The sequence below is a fragment of the Abramis brama genome (assembly GCF_963993115.1).
Source record: "Abramis brama genome assembly, chromosome: 3".
Lineage (NCBI taxonomy): Eukaryota > Metazoa > Chordata > Actinopteri > Cypriniformes > Leuciscidae > Abramis > Abramis brama.
Genome location: NC_139965.1, coordinates 62,659,111 through 62,686,747, shown reverse-complemented (window position 1 = coordinate 62,686,747; position 27,637 = coordinate 62,659,111). Strand labels below are relative to the sequence as shown.

Sequence of the window (27,637 nt, the reverse complement as noted above, 5' to 3'; positions counted from 1 at the left end):
TCACTTCAGCAATAATCTGCTATTTTTTCCCTTAAAAAAAAAAAATAGACCAAACTTAGGTCTATACTCCAAAGCATTCTTGAATTACAACCATTTAAGCTTGAATAGTGCATTTTAATGTCCATTCTCAAAAAGGGGGGTGACAGTTAAAGGGTTAATAAGCAGTTTATAAATACAGTTACAAATGCTTTGTTCTTGATTTATAAGCATATCTATAATGTGTTTAATAATTGTATTTTCATACTTTATTAATGATCAATTTATCATTTCTAAATGAAGTATTGCATTATTTACAAACCGGTTATTTAGGAGTTGTCAGTGGTTCATAAGATCACTTATAAAGTGTGAGTAAATGATTAATAAACTGTTTAAATACATATTATTATTCAGACATATAGTAATTAGTTACTTAGTGTGTTAATAAATGCTTTATTAACGTAGTTATAAAGCATTTAGTAGTGGTCAGTTCACTATTTTTGTGAGCTCATCTAAAGTGAGGACTAGTTATGCCTTGTAAAGCATTTACATAGGAGATTTAAAGGCTGTTAAATACTTTTATGTTCTGTATCACTGTGTGTGTTTGTTTCCTTTTTCTGTTTAGAAGATCAGTGAGCCTTTAAATCTCCTTTGTAAATGCTTTACAAAGCATAACTAGTCCTCACTTTAGATGAGCTCACAAAAATAGTGAACTGACCACTACTAAATGCTTTATAACTACATAAAGTTATAAGTTATACTACATACATTTACTTACACTTTCTAAGTGATCTTATTAATCAATGACAACACCTAGTTTTTAAATAATGGTAAATAATGTAACTGGTTTGTAAATAATGCTATACTTCATTTAGAAATGATAAATTGATCATTAATAAAGTATGAAAATACAATTATTAAACACAATATAGATATGCTTGTAAATCAAGAATAAAGCATTTATAGCTGTATTTATAAACTGCTTATTAATGTCTATTAATGCTTTATAAATGATGAATTAACTGTTTAGTAATGCTTAACTAATGATTAATAGCATGCAGTTATTATAAAGGGTTACCTATTTTTTTATATAATTTAGTTTGAATTCGTCCATTCCTGCACAAGACGACGTGAAAGAGCTCAATTCAGCATCCGCATGCTGTCTGAGACGCAGCTTTCTGAAATGCACACTAAACTTCTCACGCGACTGAATGGAGTTCTTTCACGTCTTCTTGTACTTGAATATCGGAATTGGCAAAACACCTGATAAACTGTTGGGATGCAGCTATGTGAACTCTGGGCCATTGTCCCGGTCCTTATTGTCCAGCCCTGCTGTTCCAAATTCCAAACACAAGAACCAAAACAAAACCCAAACAGGTGAAAGTTCATTCAAATATTGGTAAACTGGTGCATACTAACATGTAACATGATTAAGTTAAAATAAAACCCGGATCTTCTCTGTGACGAAGTCAAAGCAAGCACCATTATAAGTAAAAACAGCTAAAAAAATATATAAAATCTAATGTTTATTGTAAAAAAAATGTACAGCACTAAATTTAAATAAAAATAAAAACATAATTTGTTACCATTTATCACTACTTTGTGTTTGAAGTGGAAAAATGTATGTTGTGTATTTCTACTCTACAGTGTTTGACTCTTTCTGCTGCTGCATCACTGTAATTTTAATTTGACTCTCAGACTGTGTGTGTGTGTGTGTGTGTGTGTGTGTGTGTGTGTGTGTCCATCTGTCAGCGCACCCGTCTCCGAGGACTCACCGTATGAGATGATCCGCTCTCGGGAGCTCAACACTCTTCTGGGTCCTAAAGGAAGTGCTCAGGCAGTGGATCTGCTGTGTGATCTGCACAACACCACTGCCAACACAGGGCTGTGTCTCATCACATACTCTGACTGTGACTGGATCTGCCTGCACATCTGCAAACACCTGCAGGCATAAACACACACATGTGAAGTTCCCCTGCACTGCTCATATATCTCATGTCTAACTTCTGTGAGTATTTGTGTGTTTTCAGAAAGAAATGTCCTCCACTCCTGTTAGATACGTTCACTTTGATCTTCCTCTCGATGAGGCCTATTCTCTGGATTCAGTGGGGAAACACGGCTTTGGTGAGACTTAAAAACCTGAAGAGTTCATCATTCACTCATCCATTCTTTCTGCAAACTAAACATCTGTCTGGCGTCACACTAGAGGTGTTCACGGGTCCGCTTGGATATGAGACCGGAGCGGGTTCGTCGGCGAGTGCCTCGGACCCGGGAAGAAACACTGAGACAGAAACACTGAAAGACAGAAACACTGAAAGACAGAAACACTGAGACAGAAACACTGAGAGGCAGAAACACTAAGAGACAGAAACACTGAGAGACAGAAACACTGAGAGGCAGAAACACCGAGAGACAGAAACACTGAGAGACAGAAACACTGAGAGGCAGAAACACCGAGAGGCAGAAACACCGAGAGGCAGAAACACTGAGAGACAGAAACACTGAGAGACAGAGACAGAAACACCGAGAGGCAGAAACACCGAGAGACAGAAACACCGAGAGGCAGAAACACCGAGAGGCAGAAACACCGAGAGGCAGAAACACTGAGAGACAGAGGCAGAAACACCGAGAGACAGAAACACTGAGAGACAGAAACACTGAGAGACAGAAACACTGAGAGACAGAGGCAGAAACACCGAGAGGCAGAAACACCGAGAGACAGAAACACTGAGAGACAGAAACACTGAGAGGCAGAAACACTGAGAGACAGAAACACTGAGAGACAGAGGCAGAAACACTGAGAGACAGAAACACTGAGAGACAGAAACACCGAGAGACAGAAACACCGAGAGGCAGAAACACCGAGAGGCAGAAACACTGAGAGACAGAAACACTGAGAGACAGAAACACTGAGAGACAGAGGCAGAAACACTGAGAGACAGAAACACTGAGAGACAGAAACACAGAGAGGCAGAAACACAGAGAGGCAGAAACACTGAGAGACAGAAACACCGAGAGGCAGAAACACCGAGAGACAGAAACACTGAGAGACAGAAACACTGAGAGACAGAAACACTGAGAGACAGAGGCAGAAACACTGAGAGACAGAAACACTGAGAGACAGAAACACTGAGAGACAGAAACACTGAGAGACAGAAACACTGAGAGACAGAGGCAGAAACACTGAGAGACAGAAACACTGAGAGACAGAAACACTGAGAGGCAGAAACACCGAGAGACAGAAACACTGAGAGACAGAAACACTGAGAGACAGAGGCAGAAACACAGAGAGGCAGAAACACTGAGAGACAGAAACACTGAGAGACAGAAACACTGAGAGACAGAGGCAGAAACACTGAGAGACAGAAACACTGAGAGACAGAAACACTGAGAGACAGAAACACTGAGAGACAGAAACACTGAGAGACAGAAACACTGAGAGACAGAGGCAGAAACACTGAGAGACAGAAACACTGAGAGACAGAAACACTGAGAGGCAGAAACACCGAGAGACAGAAACACTGAGAGACAGAAACACTGAGAGACAGAGGCAGAAACACAGAGAGGCAGAAACACTGAGAGACAGAAACACCGAGAGGCAGAAACACCGAGAGACAGAAACACTGAGAGACAGAAACACTGAGAGACAGAAACACTGAGAGACAGAGGCAGAAACACTGAGAGACAGAAACACTGAGAGACAGAAACACTGAGAGACAGAAACACTGAGAGACAGAAACACTGAGAGACAGAGGCAGAAACACTGAAAGACAGAAACACCGAGAGGCAGAAACACCGAGAGGCAGAAACACTGAGAGACAGAAACACTGAGAGACAGAAACACTGAGAGGCAGAAACACTGAGAGACAGAAACACTGAGAGACAGAAACACTGAGAGACAGAAACACCGAGAGACAGAAACACTGAGAGACAGAGGCAGAAACACTGAGAGACAGAAACACTGAGAGACAGAAACACCGAGAGGCAGAAACACTGAGAGACAGAAACACTGAGAGACAGAAACACTGAGAGACAGAAACACTGAGAGGCAGAAACACTGAGAGGCAGAAACACTGAGAGGCAGAAACACCGAGAGACAGAAACACCGAGAGGCAGAAACACCGAGAGGCAGAAACACTGAGAGACAGAAACACTGAGAGACAGAAACACTGAGAGGCAGAAACACTGAGAGACAGAAACACCGAGAGACAGAAACACTGAGAGACAGAGGCAGAAACACTGAGAGACAGAAACACCGAGAGGCAGAAACACCGAGAGGCAGAAACACCGAGAGGCAGAAACACTGAGAGGCAGAAACACTGAGAGACAGAAACACTGAGAGACAGAAACACCGAGAGGCAGAAACACCGAGAGGCAGAAACACTGAGAGACAGAAACACTGAGAGACAGAAACACTGAGAGACAGAAACACTGAGAGACAGAAACACCGAGAGACAGAAACACTGAGAGACAGAAACACCGAGAGGCAGAAACACCGAGAGGCAGAAACACTGAGAGACAGAAACACTGAGAGACAGAAACACTGAGAGACAGAAACACTGAGAGACAGAAACACCGAGAGACAGAAACACTGAGAGACAGAGGCAGAAACACTGAGAGACAGAAACACCGAGAGGCAGAAACACCGAGAGGCAGAAACACCGAGAGGCAGAAACACTGAGAGGCAGAAACACTGAGAGACAGAAACACTGAGAGACAGAAACACTGAGAGGCAGAAACACCGAGAGACAGAAACACCGAGAGGCAGAAACACCGAGAGGCAGAAACACCGAGAGGCAGAAACACTGAGAGACAGAAACACTGAGAGACAGAAACACTGAGAGGCAGAAACACTGAGAGGCAGAAACACTGAGAGACAGAAACACCGAGAGGCAGAAACACCGAGAGGCAGAAACACTGAGAGACAGAAACACTGAGAGACAGAAACACTGAGAGGCAGAAACACTGAGAGACAGAAACACTGAGAGACAGAAACACTGAGAGACAGAAACACTGAGAGACAGAGGCAGAAACACCGAGAGACAGAAACACTGAGAGACAGAAACACTGAGAGACAGAAACACTGAGAGACAGAGGCAGAAACACTGAGAGACAGAAACACTGAGAGACAGAAACACAGAGAGGCAGAAACACAGAGAGGCAGAAACACTGAGAGACAGAAACACCGAGAGGCAGAAACACCGAGAGACAGAAACACTGAGAGACAGAAACACTGAGAGACAGAAACACTGAGAGACAGAGGCAGAAACACTGAGAGACAGAAACACTGAGAGACAGAAACACTGAGAGACAGAAACACTGAGAGGCAGAAACACTGAGAGGCAGAAACACTGAGAGACAGAAACACTGAGAGACAGAAACACTGAGAGGCAGAAACACTGAGAGGCAGAAACACTGAGAGGCAGAAACACTGAGAGACAGAAACACTGAGAGACAGAGGCAGAAACACTGAGAGACAGAAACACTGAGAGACAGAAACACTGAGAGGCAGAAACACCGAGAGGCAGAAACACTGAGAGACAGAAACACTGAGAGACAGAAACACTGAGAGACAGAAACACTGAGAGGCAGAAACACTGAGAGACAGAAACACCGAGAGGCAGAAACACCGAGAGGCAGAAACACCGAGAGACAGAAACACTGAGAGACAGAAACACTGAGAGGCAGAAACACTGAGAGACAGAAACACTGAGAGACAGAAACACTGAGAGACAGAAACACCGAGAGACAGAAACACTGAGAGACAGAAACACTGAGAGGCAGAAACACTGAGAGACAGAAACACTGAGAGACAGAAACACTGAGAGGCAGAAACACCGAGAGGCAGAAACACCGAGAGGCAGAGGCAGAAACACCGAGAGGCAGAAACACCGAGAGGCAGAAACACTGAGAGACAGAGGCAGAAACACTGAGAGACAGAAACACTGAGAGACAGAAACACTGAGAGACAGAGGCAGAAACACCGAGAGGCAGAAACACCGAGAGGCAGAAACACCGAGAGGCAGAAACACTGAGAGACAGAGGCAGAAACACCGAGAGGCAGAAACACCGAGAGGCAGAAACACTGAGAGACAGAGGCAGAAACACTGAGAGACAGAAACACTGAGAGACAGAAACACTGAGAGGCAGAAACACTGAGAGACAGAAACACTGAGAGGCAGAAACACTGAGAGGCAGAAACACTGAGAGACAGAAACACCGAGAGGCAGAAACACCGAGAGGCAGAAACACCGAGAGACAGAAACACCGAGAGGCAGAAACACCGAGAGGCAGAAACACTGAGAGCCAGAAACACTGAGAGACAGAAACACTGAGAGGCAGAAACACTGAGAGACAGAAACACCGAGAGGCAGAAACACCGAGAGGCAGAAACACCGAGAGACAGAAACACTGAGAGACAGAAACACTGAGAGGCAGAAACACCGAGAGGCAGAAACACTGAGAGACAGAAACACTGAGAGACAGAAACACTGAGAGACAGAAACACCGAGAGGCAGAAACACCGAGAGGCAGAAACACTGAGAGACAGAGGCAGAAACACTGAGAGGCAGAAACACTGAGAGGCAGAAACACTGAGAGACAGAAACACTGAGAGACAGAAACACTGAGAGACAGAGGCAGAAACACCGAGAGGCAGAAACACTGAGAGACAGAAACACTGAGAGGCAGAAACACAGAGAGACAGAAACACTGAGAGGCAGAAACACCGAGAGGCAGAAACACTGAGAGACAGAGGCAGAAACACTGAGAGGCAGAAACACTGAGAGGCAGAAACACTGAGAGACAGAAACACAGAGAGACAGAAACACTGAGAGGCAGAAACACCGAGAGGCAGAAACACTGAGAGACAGAAACACTGAGAGGCAGAAACACCGAGAGGCAGAAACACTGAGAGACAGAGGCAGAAACACTGAGAGGCAGAAACACTGAGAGGCAGAAACACTGAGAGACAGAAACACTGAGAGACAGAAACACTGAGAGACAGAGGCAGAAACACCGAGAGGCAGAAACACTGAGAGACAGAAACACTGAGAGGCAGAAACACCGAGAGGCAGAAACACTGAGAGACAGAGGCAGAAACACCGAGAGGCAGAAACACCGAGAGACAGAAACACTGAGAGACAGAAACACTGAGAGACAGAGGCAGAAACACCGAGAGACAGAAACACTGAGAGACAGAGGCAGAAACACTGAGAGGCAGAAACACTGAGAGGCAGAAACACTGAGAGGCAGAAACACAGAGAGACAGAAACACTGAGAGGCAGAAACACCGAGAGGCAGAAACACTGAGAGACAGAAACACTGAGAGGCAGAAACACCGAGAGGCAGAAACACTGAGAGACAGAGGCAGAAACACTGAGAGGCAGAAACACTGAGAGGCAGAAACACTGAGAGACAGAAACACTGAGAGACAGAAACACTGAGAGACAGAGGCAGAAACACCGAGAGGCAGAAACACTGAGAGACAGAAACACCGAGAGGCAGAAACACTGAGAGACAGAAACACTGAGAGGCAGAAACACAGAGAGACAGAAACACTGAGAGACAGAAACACCGAGAGGCAGAAACACCGAGAGGCAGAAACACTGAGAGACAGAGGCAGAAACACCGAGAGGCAGAAACACCGAGAGGCAGAAACACTGAGAGACAGAGGCAGAAACACCGAGAGACAGAAACACTGAGAGACAGAAACACTGAGAGGCAGAAACACTGAGAGACAGAAACACTGAGAGACAGAAACACTGAGAGGCAGAAACACCGAGAGGCAGAAACACCGAGAGGCAGAGGCAGAAACACCGAGAGGCAGAAACACCGAGAGGCAGAAACACTGAGAGACAGAGGCAGAAACACTGAGAGACAGAAACACTGAGAGACAGAAACACTGAGAGACAGAGGCAGAAACACCGAGAGGCAGAAACACCGAGAGGCAGAAACACTGAGAGACAGAGGCAGAAACACCGAGAGGCAGAAACACCGAGAGGCAGAAACACTGAGAGACAGAGGCAGAAACACTGAGAGACAGAAACACTGAGAGACAGAAACACTGAGAGGCAGAAACACTGAGAGACAGAAACACTGAGAGGCAGAAACACTGAGAGGCAGAAACACTGAGAGACAGAAACACCGAGAGGCAGAAACACCGAGAGGCAGAAACACCGAGAGACAGAAACACCGAGAGGCAGAAACACCGAGAGGCAGAAACACTGAGAGCCAGAAACACTGAGAGACAGAAACACTGAGAGGCAGAAACACTGAGAGACAGAAACACCGAGAGGCAGAAACACCGAGAGGCAGAAACACCGAGAGACAGAAACACTGAGAGACAGAAACACTGAGAGGCAGAAACACCGAGAGGCAGAAACACTGAGAGACAGAAACACTGAGAGACAGAAACACTGAGAGACAGAAACACCGAGAGGCAGAAACACCGAGAGGCAGAAACACTGAGAGACAGAGGCAGAAACACTGAGAGGCAGAAACACTGAGAGGCAGAAACACTGAGAGACAGAAACACTGAGAGACAGAAACACTGAGAGACAGAGGCAGAAACACCGAGAGGCAGAAACACTGAGAGACAGAAACACTGAGAGGCAGAAACACAGAGAGACAGAAACACTGAGAGACAGAAACACCGAGAGGCAGAAACACTGAGAGGCAGAAACACTGAGAGGCAGAAACACTGAGAGACAGAAACACTGAGAGACAGAAACACTGAGAGACAGAAACACTGAGAGACAGAGGCAGAAACACCGAGAGGCAGAAACACTGAGAGACAGAAACACCGAGAGGCAGAAACACTGAGAGACAGAGGCAGAAACACTGAGAGACAGAAACACTGAGAGACAGAAACACTGAGAGACAGAAACACAGAGAGGCAGAAACACTGAGAGACAGAAACACCGAGAGGCAGAAACACTGAGAGACAGAAACACTGAGAGACAGAAACACTGAGAGACAGAAACACTGAGAGACAGAAACACAGAGAGGCAGAAACACTGAGAGGCAGAAACACCGAGAGGCAGAAACACTGAGAGACAGAAACACTGAGAGACAGAAACACTGAGAGACAGAAACACTGAGAGACAGAAACACAGAGAGGCAGAAACACTGAGAGGCAGAAACACCGAGAGGCAGAAACACTGAGAGACAGAAACACTGAGAGACAGAAACACTGAGAGACAGAGGCAGAAACACTGAGAGGCAGAAACACCGAGAGGCAGAAACACTGAGAGACAGAAACACTGAGAGACAGAAACACTGAGAGACAGAAACACTGAGAGACAGAGGCAGAAACACCGAGAGGCAGAAACACTGAGAGACAGAAACACTGAGAGGCAGAAACACTGAGAGACAGAAACACTGAGAGACAGAAACACTGAGAGGCAGAAACACTGAGAGACAGAAACACAGAGAGGCAGAAACACTGAGAGACAGAAACACCGAGAGGCAGAAACACCGAGAGGCAGAAACACCGAGAGACAGAAACACTGAGAGACAGAAACACTGAGAGGCAGAAACACTGAGAGACAGAAACACTGAGAGGCAGAAACACTGAGAGACAGAAACACAGAGAGGCAGAAACACTGAGAGACAGAAACACTGAGACAGAAACACTGAGAGACAGAAACACTGAGACAGAAACACTGAGAGACAGAAACACCGAGAGGCAGAAACACCGAGAGGCAGAAACACCGAGAGACAGAAACACTGAGAGACAGAAACACTGAGAGACAGAAACACCGAGAGGCAGAAACACTGAGAGACAGAAACACCGAGAGGCAGAAACACTGAGAGACAGAAACACCGAGAGACAGAAACACTGAGAGACAGAAACACCGAGAGGCAGAAACACTGAGAGACAGAAACACTGAGAGACAGAAACACTGAGAGACAGAGGCAGAAACACTGAGAGACAGAAACACTGAGAGACAGAAACACTGAGAGACAGAGGCAGAAACACTGAGAGACAGAAACACTGAGAGGCAGAAACACCGAGAGGCAGAAACACCGAGAGGCAGAAACACTGAGAGACAGAAACACTGAGAGACAGAAACACTGAGAGACAGAGGCAGAAACACTGAGAGACAGAAACACTGAGAGACAGAAACACAGAGAGGCAGAAACACTGAGAGACAGAAACACCGAGAGGCAGAAACACCGAGAGGCAGAAACACCGAGAGACAGAAACACCGAGAGACAGAAACACTGAGAGGCAGAAACACCGAGAGGCAGAAACACCGAGAGGCAGAAACACTGAGAGACAGAAACACTGAGAGACAGAAACACCGAGAGGCAGAAACACTGAGAGGCAGAAACACTGAGAGACAGAAACACTGAGAGACAGAGGCAGAAACACTGAGAGACAGAAACACTGAGAGACAGAAACACTGAGAGACAGAAACACTGAGAGACAGAGGCAGAAACACTGAGAGACAGAAACACCGAGAGACAGAAACACCGAGAGGCAGAAACACCGAGAGGCAGAAACATTGAGAGACAGAAACACTGAGAGACAGAAACACTGAGAGGCAGAAACACTGAGAGACAGAGGCAGAAACACTGAGAGACAGAAACACTGAGAGACAGAGGCAGAAACACTGAGAGGCAGAAACACCGAGAGGCAGAAACACTGAGAGACAGAAACACTGAGAGACAGAGGCAGAAACACTGAGAGACAGAAACACTGAGAGACAGAAACACTGAGAGGCAGAAACACCGAGAGGCAGAAACACTGAGAGACAGAAACACTGAGAGACAGAGGCAGAAACACTGAGAGGCAGAAACACCGAGAGGCAGAAACACTGAGAGACAGAAACACTGAGAGACAGAAACACTGAGAGACAGAAACACTGAGAGACAGAGGCAGAAACACCGAGAGGCAGAAACACTGAGAGACAGAAACACTGAGAGACAGAAACACTGAGAGACAGAGGCAGAAACACTGAGAGACAGAAACACTGAGAGACAGAAACACTGAGAGGCAGAAACACCGAGAGGCAGAAACACTGAGAGACAGAAACACTGAGAGACAGAGGCAGAAACACTGAGAGGCAGAAACACTGAGAGGCAGAAACACTGAGAGACAGAAACACTGAGAGACAGAAACACTGAGAGACAGAAACACTGAGAGACAGAAACACTGAGAGACAGAAACACTGAGAGACAGAAACACTGAGAGACAGAAACACTGAGAGACAGAAACACTGAGAGACAGAAACACTGAGAGGCAGAAACACTGAGAGACAGAAACACTGAGAGACAGAAACACTGAGAGACAGAAACACTGAGAGACAGAGGCAGAAACACTGAGAGGCAGAAACACTGAGAGACAGAAACACTGAGAGACAGAAACACTGAGAGACAGAAACACTGAGAGACAGAAACACTGAGAGACAGAAACACTGAGAGACAGAAACACTGAGAGACAGAAACACAGAGAGACAGAAACACTGAGAGACAGAGACAGAAACACTGAGAGACAGAAACACTGAGAGACAGAAACACTGAGAGACAGAAACACAGAGAGACAGAAACACTGAGAGACAGAAACACTGAGAGACAGAAACACTGAGAGACAGAAACACTGAGAGACAGAAACACAGAGAGACAGAAACACTGAGAGACAGAAACACTGAGAGACAGAGACAGAAACACTGAGAGACAGAAACACTGAGAGACAGAAACACTGAGAGACAGAAACACTGAGAGACAGAAACACTGAGAGACAGAAACACTGAGAGGCAGAAACACTGAGAGACAGAAACACTGAGAGACAGAAACACTGAGAGACAGAGGCAGAAACACTGAGAGACAGAAACACTGAGAGACAGAAACACTGAGAGGCAGAAACACTGAGAGACAGAAACACTGAGAGGCAGAAACACAGAGAGGCAGAAACACCGAGAGACAGAAACACTGAGAGGCAGAAACACTGAGAGACAGAAACACTGAGAGACAGAAACACTGAGAGGCAGAAACACTGAGAGACAGAAACACTGAGAGGCAGAAACACAGAGAGGCAGAAACACCGAGAGACAGAAACACTGAGAGGCAGAAACACTGAGAGGCAGAAACACTGAGAGGCAGAAACACTGAGAGACAGAAACACTGAGAGGCAGAAACACTGAGAGACAGAAACACTGAGAGACAGAAACACTGAGAGGCAGAAACACTGAGAGGCAGAAACACCGAGAGACAGAAACACTGAGAGGCAGAAACACTGAGAGGCAGAAACACTGAGAGACAGAAACACTGAGAGGCAGAAACACTGAGAGACAGAAACACTGAGAGGCAGAAACACTGAGAGACAGAAACACTGAGAGGCAGAAACACCGAGAGACAGAAACACTGAGAGGCAGAAACACTGAGAGGCAGAAACACTGAGAGACAGAAACACTGAGAGACAGAAACACTGAGAGGCAGAAACACTGAGAGGCAGAAACACTGAGAGACAGAAACACTGAGAGGCAGAAACACTGAGAGGCAGAAACACTGAGAGACAGAAACACTGAGAGACAGAAACACTGAGAGACAGAAACACTGAGAGGCAGAAACACAGAGAGGCAGAAACACTGAGAGACAGAAACACTGAGAGGCAGAAACACTGAGAGACAGAAACACTGAGAGGCAGAAACACAGAGAGGCAGAAACACCGAGAGACAGAAACACTGAGAGGCAGAAACACTGAGAGACAGAAACACTGAGAGACAGAGGCAGAAACACTGAGAGACAGAAACACTGAGAGGCAGAAACACAGAGAGGCAGAAACACCGAGAGACAGAAACACTGAGAGGCAGAAACACTGAGAGGCAGAAACACTGAGAGACAGAAACACTGAGAGGCAGAAACACTGAGAGACAGAAACACTGAGAGACAGAAACACTGAGAGGCAGAAACACTGAGAGACAGAAACACTGAGAGGCAGAAACACTGAGAGACAGAAACACTGAGAGACAGAAACACTGAGAGGCAGAAACACAGAGAGGCAGAAACACCGAGAGACAGAAACACTGAGAGGCAGAAACACTGAGAGACAGAAACACTGAGAGACAGAGGCAGAAACACTGAGAGACAGAAACACTGAGAGGCAGAAACACAGAGAGGCAGAAACACCGAGAGACAGAAACACTGAGAGGCAGAAACACTGAGAGGCAGAAACACTGAGAGACAGAAACACTGAGAGGCAGAAACACTGAGAGACAGAAACACTGAGAGACAGAAACACTGAGAGGCAGAAACACTGAGAGACAGAAACACTGAGAGGCAGAAACACTGAGAGGCAGAAACACTGAGAGACAGAAACACTGAGAGACAGAAACACTGAGAGGCAGAAACACTGAGAGACAGAAACACCGAGAGGCAGAAACACCGAGAGACAGAAACACCGAGAGACAGAAACACCGAGAGACAGAAACACCGAGAGGCAGAAACACCGAGAGGCAGAAACACCGAGAGACAGAAACACCGAGAGGCAGAAACACCGAGAGGCAGAAACACTGAGAGACATTGTTTATTAAAACATTTATTGAAATTAAAATTTGAAATTCAATATATATATATTTTTTTTAAATGTTGAAAGCAGTGGTGGCGGATCCTTTTGGATCCTGTTCCAGAAAATGTCAGATTTGGAATTTTGGCGTTCTGGCACTTGTGTTTAAACAATCCAGCATTAACATAGCGACAGTGTGTGCAGGTTAGATACAGAGCAAGTTAGAGGGAGACAGAGACGATACAGAGCGTGCAGGTGTGAGACAGAGCGAGACAGAGGCGAGTTAGAGCCAAGTTAGAGCAAGACAGAGGTGAGACAGAGGTGAGACAGAGCGAGACAGACAGAACGAGACAGACAGAACGAGACAGAGTGAGACAGACAGAACGAGACAGAGTGAGACAGAGCGAGACAGAGGCGAGTTAGAGCCAAGTTAGAGCAAGACAGAGGTGAGACAGAGCGAGACAGAGCGAGGCCGAGTGAGACAGAACGAGACAGAGTGAGACAGAGCGAGACAGAGGCGAGTTAGAGCCAAGTTAGAGCAAGACAGAGGCGAGACAGAGCGAGACAGAGCGAGACAGAGCGAGGTCGAGTGAGACAGAGCGAGACAGAGCGAGACAGAGCGAGATAGAGCGAGACAGAGCGAGGCCGAGTGAGACAGAGCGAGACAGAGCGAGACAGAGGCGAGTTAGAGCCAAGTTAGAGCAAGACAGAGGCGAGACAGAGCGAGGCCGAGTGAGACAGAGCGAGACAGAGCGAGACAGACAGAGCAATACAGACAGAACGAGACAGAGCGAGACAGAGCGAGACAGACAGAGCAATACAGACAGAACGAGACAGAGTGAGACAGAGCGAGACAGAGGCGAGTTAGAGCCAAGTTAGAGCAAGACAGAGGTGAGACAGAGGTGAGACAGAGCGAGACAGACAGAACGAGACAGAGTGAGACAGACAGAACGAGACAGAGTGAGACAGAGCGAGACAGAGCGAGACAGAGGCGAGTTAGAGCCAAGTTAGAGCAAGACAGAGGTGAGACAGAGCGAGACAGTCAGAACGAGACAGAGCGAGGCCGAGTGAGACAGAGCGAGACAGAGCGAGACAGAGCGAGACAGAGCGAGACAGACAAAGCAATACAGACAGAACGAGACAGAGTGAGACAGAGGCGAGTTAGAGCCAAGTTAGAGCAAGACAGAGGTGAGACAGAGCGAGACAGACAGAACGAGACAGAGCGAGACAGACAGAACGAGACAGAGTGAGACAGAGCGAGACAGAGCGAGGCCAAGCGAGACAGAGCGAGATGATTACTGATGTTTAGTGTGTTTAATCCAGTGCGGCATCGGAGGAAAAACATATGACATCATCAAATCAATGTACACAAACAACAAATTTGCAGTTAAAATTGGTAACAAACACACAGAATTCCTCCCTCAGAGTCGTGGAGTGAGACAGGGCTGCAGCTTAAGTCCCACGCTGTTCAATATCTACATAAATGAGCTAGCGAGGGCTCTGGATCAGTCTGCAGCACCTGGCCTTACTCTACTGGACACTGAAGTCAAGTGCCTTCTAGTGTTGTTTTTGGCAGCCTGTTTTAATTTTAGTTTTAGTCTAGTCTTTGTGTCAAGCTGTCCTTTTAGTTTTTATTAGTTTTAGTCACGTTCATACTCTTCTTAGTCTAGTCAAGTTTTAGTCGACGAAAACTGATGACATTTTAGTCTAGTTTTAGTCAACGAAAACTGATGACATTTTAGTCTAGTTTTAGTCAATGAAAATTGTATTTTAGTCTCTTTTTAGTAATTCAATTCTATTTAACCCAGTCAATATAGAATTTCAAACAAGGTTATCTTATTATATTTAGTCTATATTTAGGGCTGTGACGGTGGCAGTTTTTTTTTTTTTTTTTTACCACCGCGGTAATGGACCAACTACCGGCGGTGGTTGGGGGGTTATTTAAAAAAAAAAAAAAAAAAAAAACTCGTTTTATATTTCCACACAAAAACGTGTGATACTCTGCGCTCTGAGAGGGATGTGGGACATGAGCAGGAAAGAGACCATCGATCTCTTTATAATATCTTCGTGTTTTCTACTTGATGTAAATTGGTCTGAAGAGCGAATTTTATCCTCCACAAGGGCGAGATATTTAGGCTGTGTTTGAGATTGCGCTGCCAGAGAAAGTGAAACTAAAAATCACCCGCGCGTGTGAAACGCGCTTTACAACTAAACTTGACGCCCTATGTCTAATATATAACAAGCACAAACTGTGTTAAAAAGAATTTGACATGCAAGTACAAATGTAGGCTCTCTGTCCTACAGCGTTTTTCTACTTTACCACAGTAAAGAATACGAATGTAATAGGTCTAATTAAAAGCGAACCAATGAAGAAACGTTTATAATCCCTTTAGAAAATGGGTGAGACGTGAGTGAAGATTTGGGAAAAGAAACAAGAGATTCCATGCAGGGATGAGTCACGATTTTTGGATATTCGATTAGTTTATTTAATTATAAAATATCGAATAGGTTGTGCGATTATTCTCTAAAATAAAATCTCCATGTTCTGGTGCTGATGCGGTGACGCGTTCATGTAACCGGAGGGTGACGCTGCCAATAACATACAGCTGTCACAAAGAACCGGCAAAAGTAATGATTATGAATGTGTCAAATATATCAATGAGACATTTTAATAGAATAACTAATGGAGTAATATTATTAAATTCGCTGATAATCGGGTGACCAGATCGCAAACCAGAATTTAAAGCCGACAAAGCTATGGGTTCACGCACAACTCTCTCATTCGTCGTGACATTTCGTCTCGTCTCGTTTTGGTCAACGAAGATGAAGAGACATTTTAGCATAGTTTTTATTTTGTAAACCACATTTAGTCTCGTTTTTATTCGTCAACGATATTGCATTATACATGTATTTTAGTCATCGTCACATGACCAGCATTTACGTCTCGTCTCGTTTTCGTCAGGTGATAACGGTTCGTTGACGACAATATTTTGTCATAATTTTCGTTGACGAAAGCAACACTAGTGCCTTCTGTTTGCTGATGATCTGGTGCTGCTGTCTCCCACTAGAGAGGCTCTACAGCAGCATCTAGACCTCCTGCACAACTTCTGTCAGTCATGGGCCCTGGCAGTTAACCCCAAAAAGACAAAAATAATGATTTTCCGAAAAAGACCCAGCCGCCAAGACCAACATCATAGTTTTACATTGGACAGCATGCTCCTCGAACACGCGCAGGACTACACTTACCTTGGCATAAATATTAGCAACACAGGAAATTTTAAAAAAGCTGTTAACGACTTGAGAGACAAGTCACGGAGAGCTTTTTACGCTATTAAGAGAAATATCCAAATTGACATCCCAAACAGAATCTGGCTAAAAATAATCAAAACAGTAATCGAGCCCATCGCGCTGTACGGGTGTGAAGTCTGGGGTCCACTCACAGACCAAGAGTTCACTAAATGGGACAAACACCCAATAGAGACTCTGCAGACCGAGCTGTGCAAAATCTTGCTACGAGTTCAGCGCAAAACCCCAAATAATGCCTGTAGAGCAGAATTAGGATTATACCCCCTTGTGATAACCATTCAAAAAAGAGCCATTAAATTCCATGCCCACTTAAAAAATAGCGATGAACAGACCCTCCATCACAAAGCCCTGACCCACCAAGAGCTGAAGCCAGAGAGAAACGCCCTCGGCCGATTGGTCTTAGAGCTGAAGTCACAAACTGACAATAAAAACATAGCCAGACCAAAGCAAATCATTAAAACACAAAAAGAAAAATACCTCAAACATTGGACAGACGCAACAGACAAACAGAGTAAATTGGAATGCTATTTGGCCCTAAACAGAAGATATGAATTGGCAGGATACCTGAGTGAAGTGAGCGACCCTAAACTGAGGAAAGTCCTGAGCATGTATAGACTCAGTGAACACAGTCTGAGCATAGAGACGGGCAGATACAGACAGAGCTGGCTGCTGAAGGAGGAGCGACTGTGCCCTCACTGCTCAGAGAATCAAATGGAAACAGAGCTACACTTTTTGACTTCCTGCCCCAATTATACAGACATTAGGGACTCTTTCTATCCCCTTTTCACAACCCACCAGAAAGACTTCCATCAGAAGTCAAATATGGACAAACTCCCACTCCTGCTTGGAGAAAGCCCAGCGAGCTCAACCCTGGCTGCCCGGTACGTGAGGTCCTGTCACGACAAAAGAGCCTCCAGCAGGACAGAGCTACCAACTGTATAAATATTAGAAGATTAGACATTTTTATTGCTATGTTTATTTTCATGTAATTTCTATTTTCTTTTTATTATTATTTATTTTTATTTTATAGTGTTATGAATGCTTTGGCAATGTAAAGATTTCTTTCACCATGCCAATAAAGCTATTTGAATCTTGAATCTTGACAGAGAGAGCGAGAGAGAGACAGACAGAGAGAGACAGAGAGAGACAGAGCGTGCAGGTGAGAGACAGAGCGAGCAGGTGAGAGACAGAGAGAGACAGAGCCGAGACAGAGCGAGCAGGTGAGAGACAGAGAGAGACAGAGCCGAGACAGAGCGAGCAGGTGAGAGACAGAGCGAGACAGAGCCGAGACAGAGCGAGACAGAGCAAGACAGAGCGAGCAGGTGAGAGACAGAGCGAGACAGAGCCGAGACAGAGCGAGCAGGTGAGAGACAGAGCGAGACAGAGCGAAACACAGGGATGCAGGTGAGAGACAGAGCGAGACAGAACGAAACACAGGGATGCAGGTGAGAGACAGAGCGAGACAGAGTGAGACAGAGAGAGACAGAGCCGAGACAGAGCGAGACAGAACGAAACACAGGGATGCAGGTGAGAGACAGAGCGAGACAGAGAGAGACAGATCAAGACAGAGCCGAGACAGAGCGTGCAGATGAGAGACAGAGCGAGACAGAGCCGAGACAGAGCGTGCAGATGAGAGACAGAACGAAACACAGGGATGCAGGTGAGAGACAGAGCGAGACAGAACGAAACACATGGATGCAGGTGAGAGACAGAGCGAGACAGAGCGAGACAGAGCGAGCAGGTGAGAGACAGAGTGTGCAGGTGAAAGACAGAGCGAGACAGAACGAAACACAGGGATGCAGGTGAGAAACAGAGCGAGACAGAGCGAGACAGAGCGAGCAGGTGAGAGACAGAGCGAGACAGAGCGAGACAGAACGAAACACAGGGATGCAGGTGAGAGACAGAGCGAGACAGAACGAAACACAGGGATGCAGGTGAGAAACAGAGCGAGACAGAGCGAGACAGAGTGAGCAGGTGAGAGACAGAGCGAGACAGAGCGAGACAGAGCGAGACAGAACGAAACACAGGGATGCAGGTGAGAGACAGAGCGAGACAGAACGAAACACAGGGATGCAGGTGAGAAACAGAGCGAGACAGAGTGAGCAGGTGAGAGACAGAGCGAGACAGAGCGAGACAGAGTGAGCAGGTGAGAGACAGAGCGAGACAGAGCGAGACAGAGTGAGACAGAACGAAACACAGGGATGCAGGTGAGAGACAGAGCGAGACAGAACGAAACACAGGGATGCAGGTGAGAAACAGAGCGAGACAGAGCAAGACAGAGCGAGCAGGTGAGAGACAGAGCGAGACAGAGCCGAGACAGAGCGAGCAGGTGAGAGACAGAGCGAGACAGAGCGAAACACAGGGATGCAGGTGAGAGACAGAGCGAGACAGAACGAAACACAGGGATGCAGGTGAGAGACAGAGCGAGACAGAGTGAGACAGAGAGAGACAGAGCCGAGACAGAGCGAGACAGAACGAAACACAGGGATGCAGGTGAGAGACAGAGCGAGACAGAGAGAGACAGAGCGAGACAGAGCCGAGACAGAGCGTGCAGATGAGAGACAGAGCGAGACAGAGCCGAGACAGAGCGTGCAGATGAGAGACAGAACGAAACACAGGGATGCAGGTGAGAGACAGAGCGAGACAGAACGAAACACATGGATGCAGGTGAGAGACAGAGCGAGACAGAGCGAGACAGAGCGAGCAGGTGAGAGACAGAGTGTGCAGGTGAAAGACAGAGCGAGACAGAACGAAACACAGGAATGCAGGTGAGAAACAGAGCGAGACAGAGCGAGACAGAGCGAGCAGGTGAGAGACAGAGCGAGACAGAACGAAACACAGGGATGCAGGTGAGAGACAGAGCGAGACAGAACGAAACACAGGGATGCAGGTGAGAAACAGAGCGAGACAGAGCGAGACAGAGTGAGCAGGTGAGAGACAGAGCGAGACAGAGCGAGACAGAGCGAGACAGAACGAAACACAGGGATGCAGGTGAGAGACAGAGCGAGACAGAACAAAACACAGGGATGCAGGTGAGAAACAGAGCGAGACAGAGCGAGACAGAGTGAGCAGGTGAGAGACAGAGCGAGACAGAGCGAGACAGAGTGAGCAGGTGAGAGACAGAGCGAGACAGAGCGAGACAGAGTGAGACAGAACGAAACACAGGGATGCAGGTGAGAGACAGAGCGAGACAGAGCGTGCAGGTGAGAGACAGCTTATTTTTCAACCCTATTAGAAGAAAATAAAGAAAACCCTAGGTATTTATTTGAATCAGTGGCTAAACTAACGAAAAAGAAAGCTTCAAGCCCAGAAGTTTCCAAGCAGCACAGCAGTAATGACTTTATGAACTTTTTCACTTATAAGATTGATAATATCAGGGAGAAAATTATAACTATAAAACCGTCTACTACAGTATCGCATCAGGCAGTGCATTGTAGTCTCCCTAAGGAAAAATTCGATTAATTCATTGCTATAGAAGATGAAGAATTCGTTAAACTCGTTAAATCATCTAAATCGACAACATGTATATGTTAGACCCTATACCGACTAAGCTACTGAAAGAGATGCTTCCAGAGGTCATAGATCCTCTTCTTAATATCATTAATTCATCTTTGTCATTATGATACGTACCAAAAACTTTTAAGCTGGCTATGATTAAACCGCTTGTTAAAAAAACGCAACTTGATCGTACAGAATTAATCAATTACAGGCCGATCTCGAATCTGCCTTTTCTGTCAAAGACACTAGAAAAGGCGGTAGAATACTGTCAAACACTTGATGGCTGCTCTGTCAAGTCTTCGTCGTCGGTTAGGAACCTGGGTGTGCTCTTTGATACCAATCTTTCACTGAAAGTCACGTGTCTAGTATCTGTAAAACCGCATTCTTCCATCTTAAAAATATATCTAAATTACACCATATGCTCTCATTGACAAATTAGTTCATGCGTTCATGACCTCAAGGCTAGATTATTGTAATGCTCTACTGGGTGGTTGCCCTGCACGCTTAATAAACAAACTACAGCTGGTCCAAAACGCAGCAGCTCGAGTTCTTACCAGAACCAGGAAGTATGACCATATTAGCCCAGTTTTGTCAACACTGCACTGGCTCCCTATTAAACATTGTATAAATTTTAAAATATTGCTGATTACTTACAAAGCACTAAATGGTTTAGCTCCGCAGTGCTTGAGCGAGCTCTTAACACATTATAGTCCTTCACGTCTATTGCGATCTCAAAATTCCGGCCAGTTGATAATACCTAGAATATCAAAATCGACTGCTGGCGGTAGATCCTTTTCCTATTTAGCACCAAAACTTTGGAACAGTCTTCCTAACATTGTCCGGGAAGCAGACACACTCTGTCAGTTCAAAGCTAGACTAAAGACACATCTCTTTGACCTTGCATTCACATAACACACTATAGACTTCTATAATTCAATGTTAGGCTGCATAGATTAGGTCAGCCGGAACCGGGAACACTTCCCATAAATCCTGATGTACTCGTTACATCATAAGAAGAATGGTTTCTAAGCTAATATTAGTCTCTCTGTTTATCCCGAGGTTTACCGCAGTCCGCCAGATCCAGGCCGTATCCAGATCTGATGAAGGACCTGCGCCTGGACTCGATGACAGCGCAGTCCTGAAATGTCAACTAGGCTCTTCCCTGTGAAGGCCTCCCTCCCCCTCTCTTTACCTCTCTACAGATAAAGCGTTGTCAGGATAATTCCGGTTCGTGTGGCTACATGGAAGCGATAAAAATTCTGTATTATTAATTTTAAGGCCAAAGTAGTTTGTTGAGGGCTGGTTTGTAGGGAAGGACTACACGCCTGCGCACATATATTGAAACGCACATACCTATAGACTGAACTCGTAATACACATGTGCGCCATCGGCGTTCTCACTGGTTCGCATTTTTGAAGTTTGCGCAGAAAGAACTGAAGAGTTTTCTGTTAGAACGGTGTCGTGTTAGCGGCCCCTAAATTAATAACTAATGATTGTTGCGACGGAAGTGAATCAAACAAACTAACATTAGCTGGACAATAACTTTATTCTAGAGCTGCTATAAAGCCAAAACACTTTACTTTAATTAAGTTGGCTTGAGAGAGCCAACATATTGAAATCCTATTTAAACTTATTATTATTAAGTTGGCTTGAGAGAGCCAACATATTGAAATCCTATTTAAACTTATTATTATTAAGTTGGCTTGAGAGAGCCAACATATTGAAATCCTATTTAAACTTATTATTATTATTATTATTCTTCTGAGACTAAAAATTTCTATATCTAACTCCTCCTAGAGCTTTAACTCCACATACTCCAAACTCGGCTCAGACACTCAAACTGTTCTGACTAAGTGTGCTATCTATTTTCAGACTGATCGGACTTACGGTTTTCCTAAAAATGACGATCAAAACTCGGAAAAACTCCCATTGACTTGCATTGGGGAGTTCTAAAAAATTCAAATCCAGATTCAAACTCACCAACCGACGAAAATTTAAATCTAAACACCTTGAAGACTAAACCAAACTGCCGTTCTATATACTATATGAGCCATTGAGACTCATTTAAATTAATAAACTCATCTATCTACTTCAAACTACTTTAAAAAAAAATTTAATCTATCTATCTATCTATCTATCTATCTATCTATCTATCTATCTATCTATCTATCTATCTATCGATCTCTTTTTAACTAATCTATCTTTCTTTCTAACTTATCCATCTTTCTTTCTTTCTAATTAATCTATCTTTCTCTCTTTCTAACTAATCCATCTTTCTTTCTTTCTTTCTTTCTTTCTAACTAATCTTTCTCTTTCTTTCTTTCTTTCTTTCTTTCTTTCTTTCTTTCTTTCTTTCTTACTAATCTTTTTCTTTCTTTCTAACTAATCTTTCTTTCTTTCTTTCTTTCTTGCTTGCTTGCTTTCTTGCTTTTTTCTTTCTTTCTAACTAATCTTTCTTTTTGAGACTCATTTAAACTAATAAACTCATCTATCTATCTACTTCAAACTACTTTAAAGTTTTTTTATCTATCTATCTATCTATCTATCTATCTATCTATCTATCTATCTATCTCTCTTTTTAACTAATCTATCTTTCTCTCTTCCTAACTAATCCATCTTTCTTTCTTTCTTTCTTTCTTTCTAACTAATCTTTCTTTCTTTCTTTATTTCTTTCTTTCTAACTAGTCTTTCTCTTTCTTTCTTTCTTTCTTTCTTTCTTTCTTTCTTTCTTTCTTTCTTTCTAACTAATCTTTCTTTTTTAGACTCATTTAAACTAATAAACTCATCTATCTATCTACTTCAAACTACTTTAAAGTTTTTAATCTATCTATCTATCTATCTATCTATCTATCTATCTATCTATCTATCTATCTATCTATCTATCTATCTATCTCTCTCTTTTTAACTAATCTATCTTTCTTTCTAACTTATCCATCTTTCTTTCTTTCTAATTAATCTATCTTTCTCTCTTTCTAACTAATCCATCTTTCTTTCTTTCTTTCTTTCTTTCTTTCTTTCTTTCTTTCTTTCTTTCTTTCTTTCTTTCTTTCTTTCTAAGAAATCTAAATCTAAACACCTTGAAGACTAAACCAAACTGCCGTTCTATATACTATATGAGCCATTGAGACTCATTTAAACTAATGAACTCTAAACTCAAAACGTGTGTGTGTGTGTGTGTGTGTGTGTGTGAGAGAGAGAGAGAGAGAGCGTGTGTGTCTATGTGTGTGTGTGTGTGTGTGAACAAAAACTCGTACACACTCATTTAAACTTATAAACTCTTAACTCAAAAACTTGTACACTTATAAACTCTAAACTCATATAAACTCTGAGTGTGTGTGTGTGTGAGAGAGAGTGTGTTTCTATGTGCGTGAGTGTGTGTGTGTGTGTGTGAGTTAATGAGCTTGTCTGTGTGTGTGTGAGTGAGTTAGTGAGTGTGTGTGTGAGAGAGATAGTGTGTGTGTGTGTGAGAGAGAGTGAGAGTCTGTGCGTGCGTGCTTGTGTGTGTGTGTGTATGTCGAAAATTTTAATCTAAACACCTTGAAGACTAAACCAAACTGCCGTTCTATATACTATATGAGCCATTGAGACTCATTTAAACTAATGAACTCTAAACTCAAAACGTGTGAACTCTAAACTCAAAACCTGTGTGTGTGTGTGTGTGTGTGTGAGAGAGAGAGAGAGAGCGTGTGTGTCTATGTGTGAGTGTGTGTGTGTGTGTGTAAACTCAAAAACTCGTACACACTCATTTAAACTTATAAACTTGTAACTCAAAAACTTGTACACTTATAAACTCTAAACTCATATAAACTCTGAGTGTGTGTGTGTGTGAGAGAGAGAGTGTGTGTCTATGTGAGTGTGTGTGTGTGTGTGTGTGTGTTAATGAGCTTGTCTGTGTGTGTGTGTGTGTGAGTGAGTTAGTGAGTGTGTGTGTGAGAGAGATAGTGTGTGTGTGTGAGAGAGAGTGAGAGTCTGTGTGTGCGTGCTTGTGTGTGTGTATGTCGAAAATTTAAATCTAAACACCTTGAAGACTAAACCAAACTGCCGTTCTATATACTATATGAGCCATTGAGACTCATTTAAACTAATGAACTCTACACTCAAAACGTGTGTGTGTGTGTGTGTGTGTGTGTGAGAGAGCGTGTGTGTCTATGTGTGAGTGTGTGTGCATGTGTGAGTGTATGTGCGTAAGTGTGTATGTGTGTGAGAGAGAGTGTGTGTGAGTTAGTGAGTGTGTGTGTGTGAGTTAGTGAGCATGTCTGTGTGTGTGTGGGTGGGTGGGTGTGTGCGTGTGTGAGTGTATGTCCGTGTGAGAGTGTGTGAGAGAGAGAGAGAGAGCGAGAGAGAGAGAGAGAGAGAGAGAGAGAGAGTGTGTGTGTGTGTGTGTGTGTGTGAGAGAGTGTATGTGTCTATGTGTGTGAGTGTGTGTGAGTTAATGAGCGTGTCTGTGTGTGTGTGAGAGCGAGTTAGTGTGTGTGTGTGAGTGTGTGCATTTATGAGTGTATGTGCGTGTGTGTATGTGTGTGAGAGAGAGTGTGTGTGAGTTAGTGTGTGTGTGTGTGTGTGTGTGTGTATGTGAGTGAGTTAGTGAGCATGTCTGTGTGCATGTGTGAGTGTATGTCCGTGTGTGTGTGTGTGAGTGAGTGAGTGTGTGCATGAGTGTGGGTGTATGTGCATAAGTGTGTGTGTGTGCGTGTGTGAGAGAGAGAGTTAGTGAGCGTGTCTGTGTGTAAAATTTAAACTAACAAACTCATCTATCGATCTACTTCAAACTAATTTAAACTTTAAACTACTTTAAACTTCAAACTACTTTAAACTTCAAAAACTACTTTACACTTCTTTAAACTTCAAACTAATTTAAACTTTAGACTAATTTAAACTTCAAACTAATTTAAACTTTAAACTACTTTAAACTTCAAACTTCTTCAAACTTTCTGGTCCGGCTTTCTCAAGGCAACTTAAAGTTTGTCTCGACGAACTTTTTAATCTAGTTTCCTATTATCACTGTAAAGCTGCTTTGGAACAATCTACATTGATAAAAGCGCTATATAAATGAAGATGACTTGACAGAGCATACAGGTGAGAGAGAGCGACACAGAGTGAGACAGAGAGAGACAGAGCATGCAGGTGAGAGATAGAGCGAGACAGAGCGAGACAGAGTGAGAGACAGAGCGAGAAAGAGCGAGACAGAGCGAGACAGAGTGAGACAGAGTGAGACAGAGCGTACAGGTGAGAGACAGAGCAAGACTGAGCGAGACAGAGCGAGACAGAGTGAGAGACAGAGCGAGAAAGAGCGAGAAAGAGCAAGACTGAGTGAGACAGAGCGAGACAGAGCGTACAGGTGAGAGGCAGAGCGAAACAGAGCGAGACAGAGCCAGACAGAGTGAGAGACAGAGCGAGACAGAGCGAGACAGAGTGAGACAGAGTGAGACAAAGTGAGAGACAGAGCGAGAAAGAGCGAGACTGAGCGAGACAGAACGTACAGGTGAGAGACAGCAAGACAGAGCGAGACAGAGTGAGAGACAGAGCGAGAAAGAGCGAGACTGAGCGAGACAGAACGTACAGGTGAGAGGCAGAGCGAAACAGAGCGAGACAGAGCCAGACAGAGTGAGAGACAGAGCGAGACAGAGCGAGACAGAGTGAGACAGAGTGAGACAAAGTGAGAGACAGAGCGAGAAAGAGCGAGACTGAGCGAGACAGAACGTACAGGTGAGAGACAGCAAGACAGAGCGAGACAGAGTGAGAGACAGAGCGAGAAAGAGCGAGACTGAGCGAGACAGAACGTACAGGTGAGAGGCAGAGCGAAACAGAGCGAGACAGAGTGAGACAGAGTGAGAGACAGAGCGAGACAGAGTGAGACAGAGTGAGAGACAGAGCGAGAAAGAGCGAGACTGAGCGAGACTGAGTGAGACAGAACGTACAGGTGAGAGACAGAGTGAGACAGAGTGAGAGACAGAGCGAGAAAGAGCGAGAAAGAGCAAGACTGAGCGAGACAGAGCGAGACAGAGTGAGACAGAACGTACAGGTGAGAGACAGAGCAAGACTGAGCGAGACAGAGTGAGACAGAACGTACAGGTGAGAGGCAGAGCGAAACAGAGCGAGACAGAGTGAGACAGAGTGAGAGACAGAGCGAGACAGAGTGAGACAGAGTGAGAGACAGAGCGAGAAAGAGCGAGACTGAGCGAGACTGAGTGAGACAGAACGTACAGGTGAGAGACAGAGTGAGAGACAGAGCGAGAAAGAGCGAGAAAGAGCAAGACTGAGCGAGACAGAGCGAGACAGAGTGAGACAGAACGTACAGGTGAGAGACAGAGCAAGACTGAGCGAGACAGAGCGAGACAGAACGTACAAGTGAGAGACAGAGTAAGACTGAGCGAGACAGAGTGAGAGACAGAGCGAGAAAGAGCGAGAAAGAGCAAGACTGAGCGAGACAGAGCGAGACAGAGTGAGACAGAGCGTACAGGTGAGAGGCAGAGCGAAACAGAGCGAGACAGAGTGAGACAGAGCGAGACAGAGTGAGAGACAGAGCGAGAAAGAGCGAGAAAGAGCAAGACTGAGCGAGACAGAGCGAGAAAGAGCGAGACAGAACGTACAGGTGAGAGACAGAGCAAGACTGAGCGAGACAGAGTGAGAGTCAGAGCGAGCAGGTGAGAGAGCGAGACAGAGCGAGACAGAGCCGAGACAGAGCGTGCAGGTGAGAGACAGAGCGAAACAGAGCGAGACAGAGTGAGACAGAGCCGAGACAGAGCATGCAGATGAGAGACAGAGCGAGACAAAGTGAGAGACAGAGCGAGAAAGAGCGAGACTGAGCGAGACAGAGCGTACAGGTGAGAGACAGAGCAAGACAGAGCGAGACAGAGCGAGAAAGAGCGAGAAAGAGCGAGAAAGAGCAAGACTGAGCGAGACAGAGCGAGACAGAGCGAGCAGGTGAGAGACAGAGCGAGACAGAGTGAGACAGAGCTGAGACAGAGCGTGCAGGTGAGAGACAGAATGAGACAGAGCCGAGACAGAGTGAGACAGAGCGAGACAGAGTGAGACAGAGCGAGACAGAGCCGAGACAGAGCCGAGACAGAGCGAGACAGAGCGTACAGGTGAGAGGCAGAGCGAAACAGAGCGAAACAGAGCGAGACAGAGCCGAGACAGAGCATGCAGATGAGAGACAGAGCGAGACAAAGTGAGAGACAGAGCGAGAAAGAGCAAAACTGAGCGAGACAGAGCGTACAGGTGATAGACAAAGCAAGACAGAGCGAGACAGAGTGAGAGACAGAGCGAGAAAGAGCAAGACTGAGCGAGACAGAGCGAGACAGAGCGAGCAGGTGAGAGACAGAGCGAGACAGAGCGAGACAGAAC

At 45.1% G+C, this 27,637-nt stretch overlaps 1 protein-coding gene across 1 annotated transcript in view; it reads left to right on the top strand.

Moving 5' to 3' along the window:
• LOC311079952 (N-acyl-aromatic-L-amino acid amidohydrolase (carboxylate-forming) B-like) overlaps positions 1 to 27,637 on the top strand; it is a gene marked incomplete at its 5' end in the record, with an annotated part of 40,756 nt that overhangs the window by 8,759 nt on the left and 4,360 nt on the right. The window contains 2 exons of the mRNA XM_084109678.1: positions 1,729 to 1,924; positions 2,007 to 2,100. Of these exons, the coding sequence (XP_083965804.1) occupies positions 1,729 to 1,924; positions 2,007 to 2,100 (290 nt within the window). The remainder of the gene's footprint in view (positions 1 to 1,728; positions 1,925 to 2,006; positions 2,101 to 27,637) is intronic.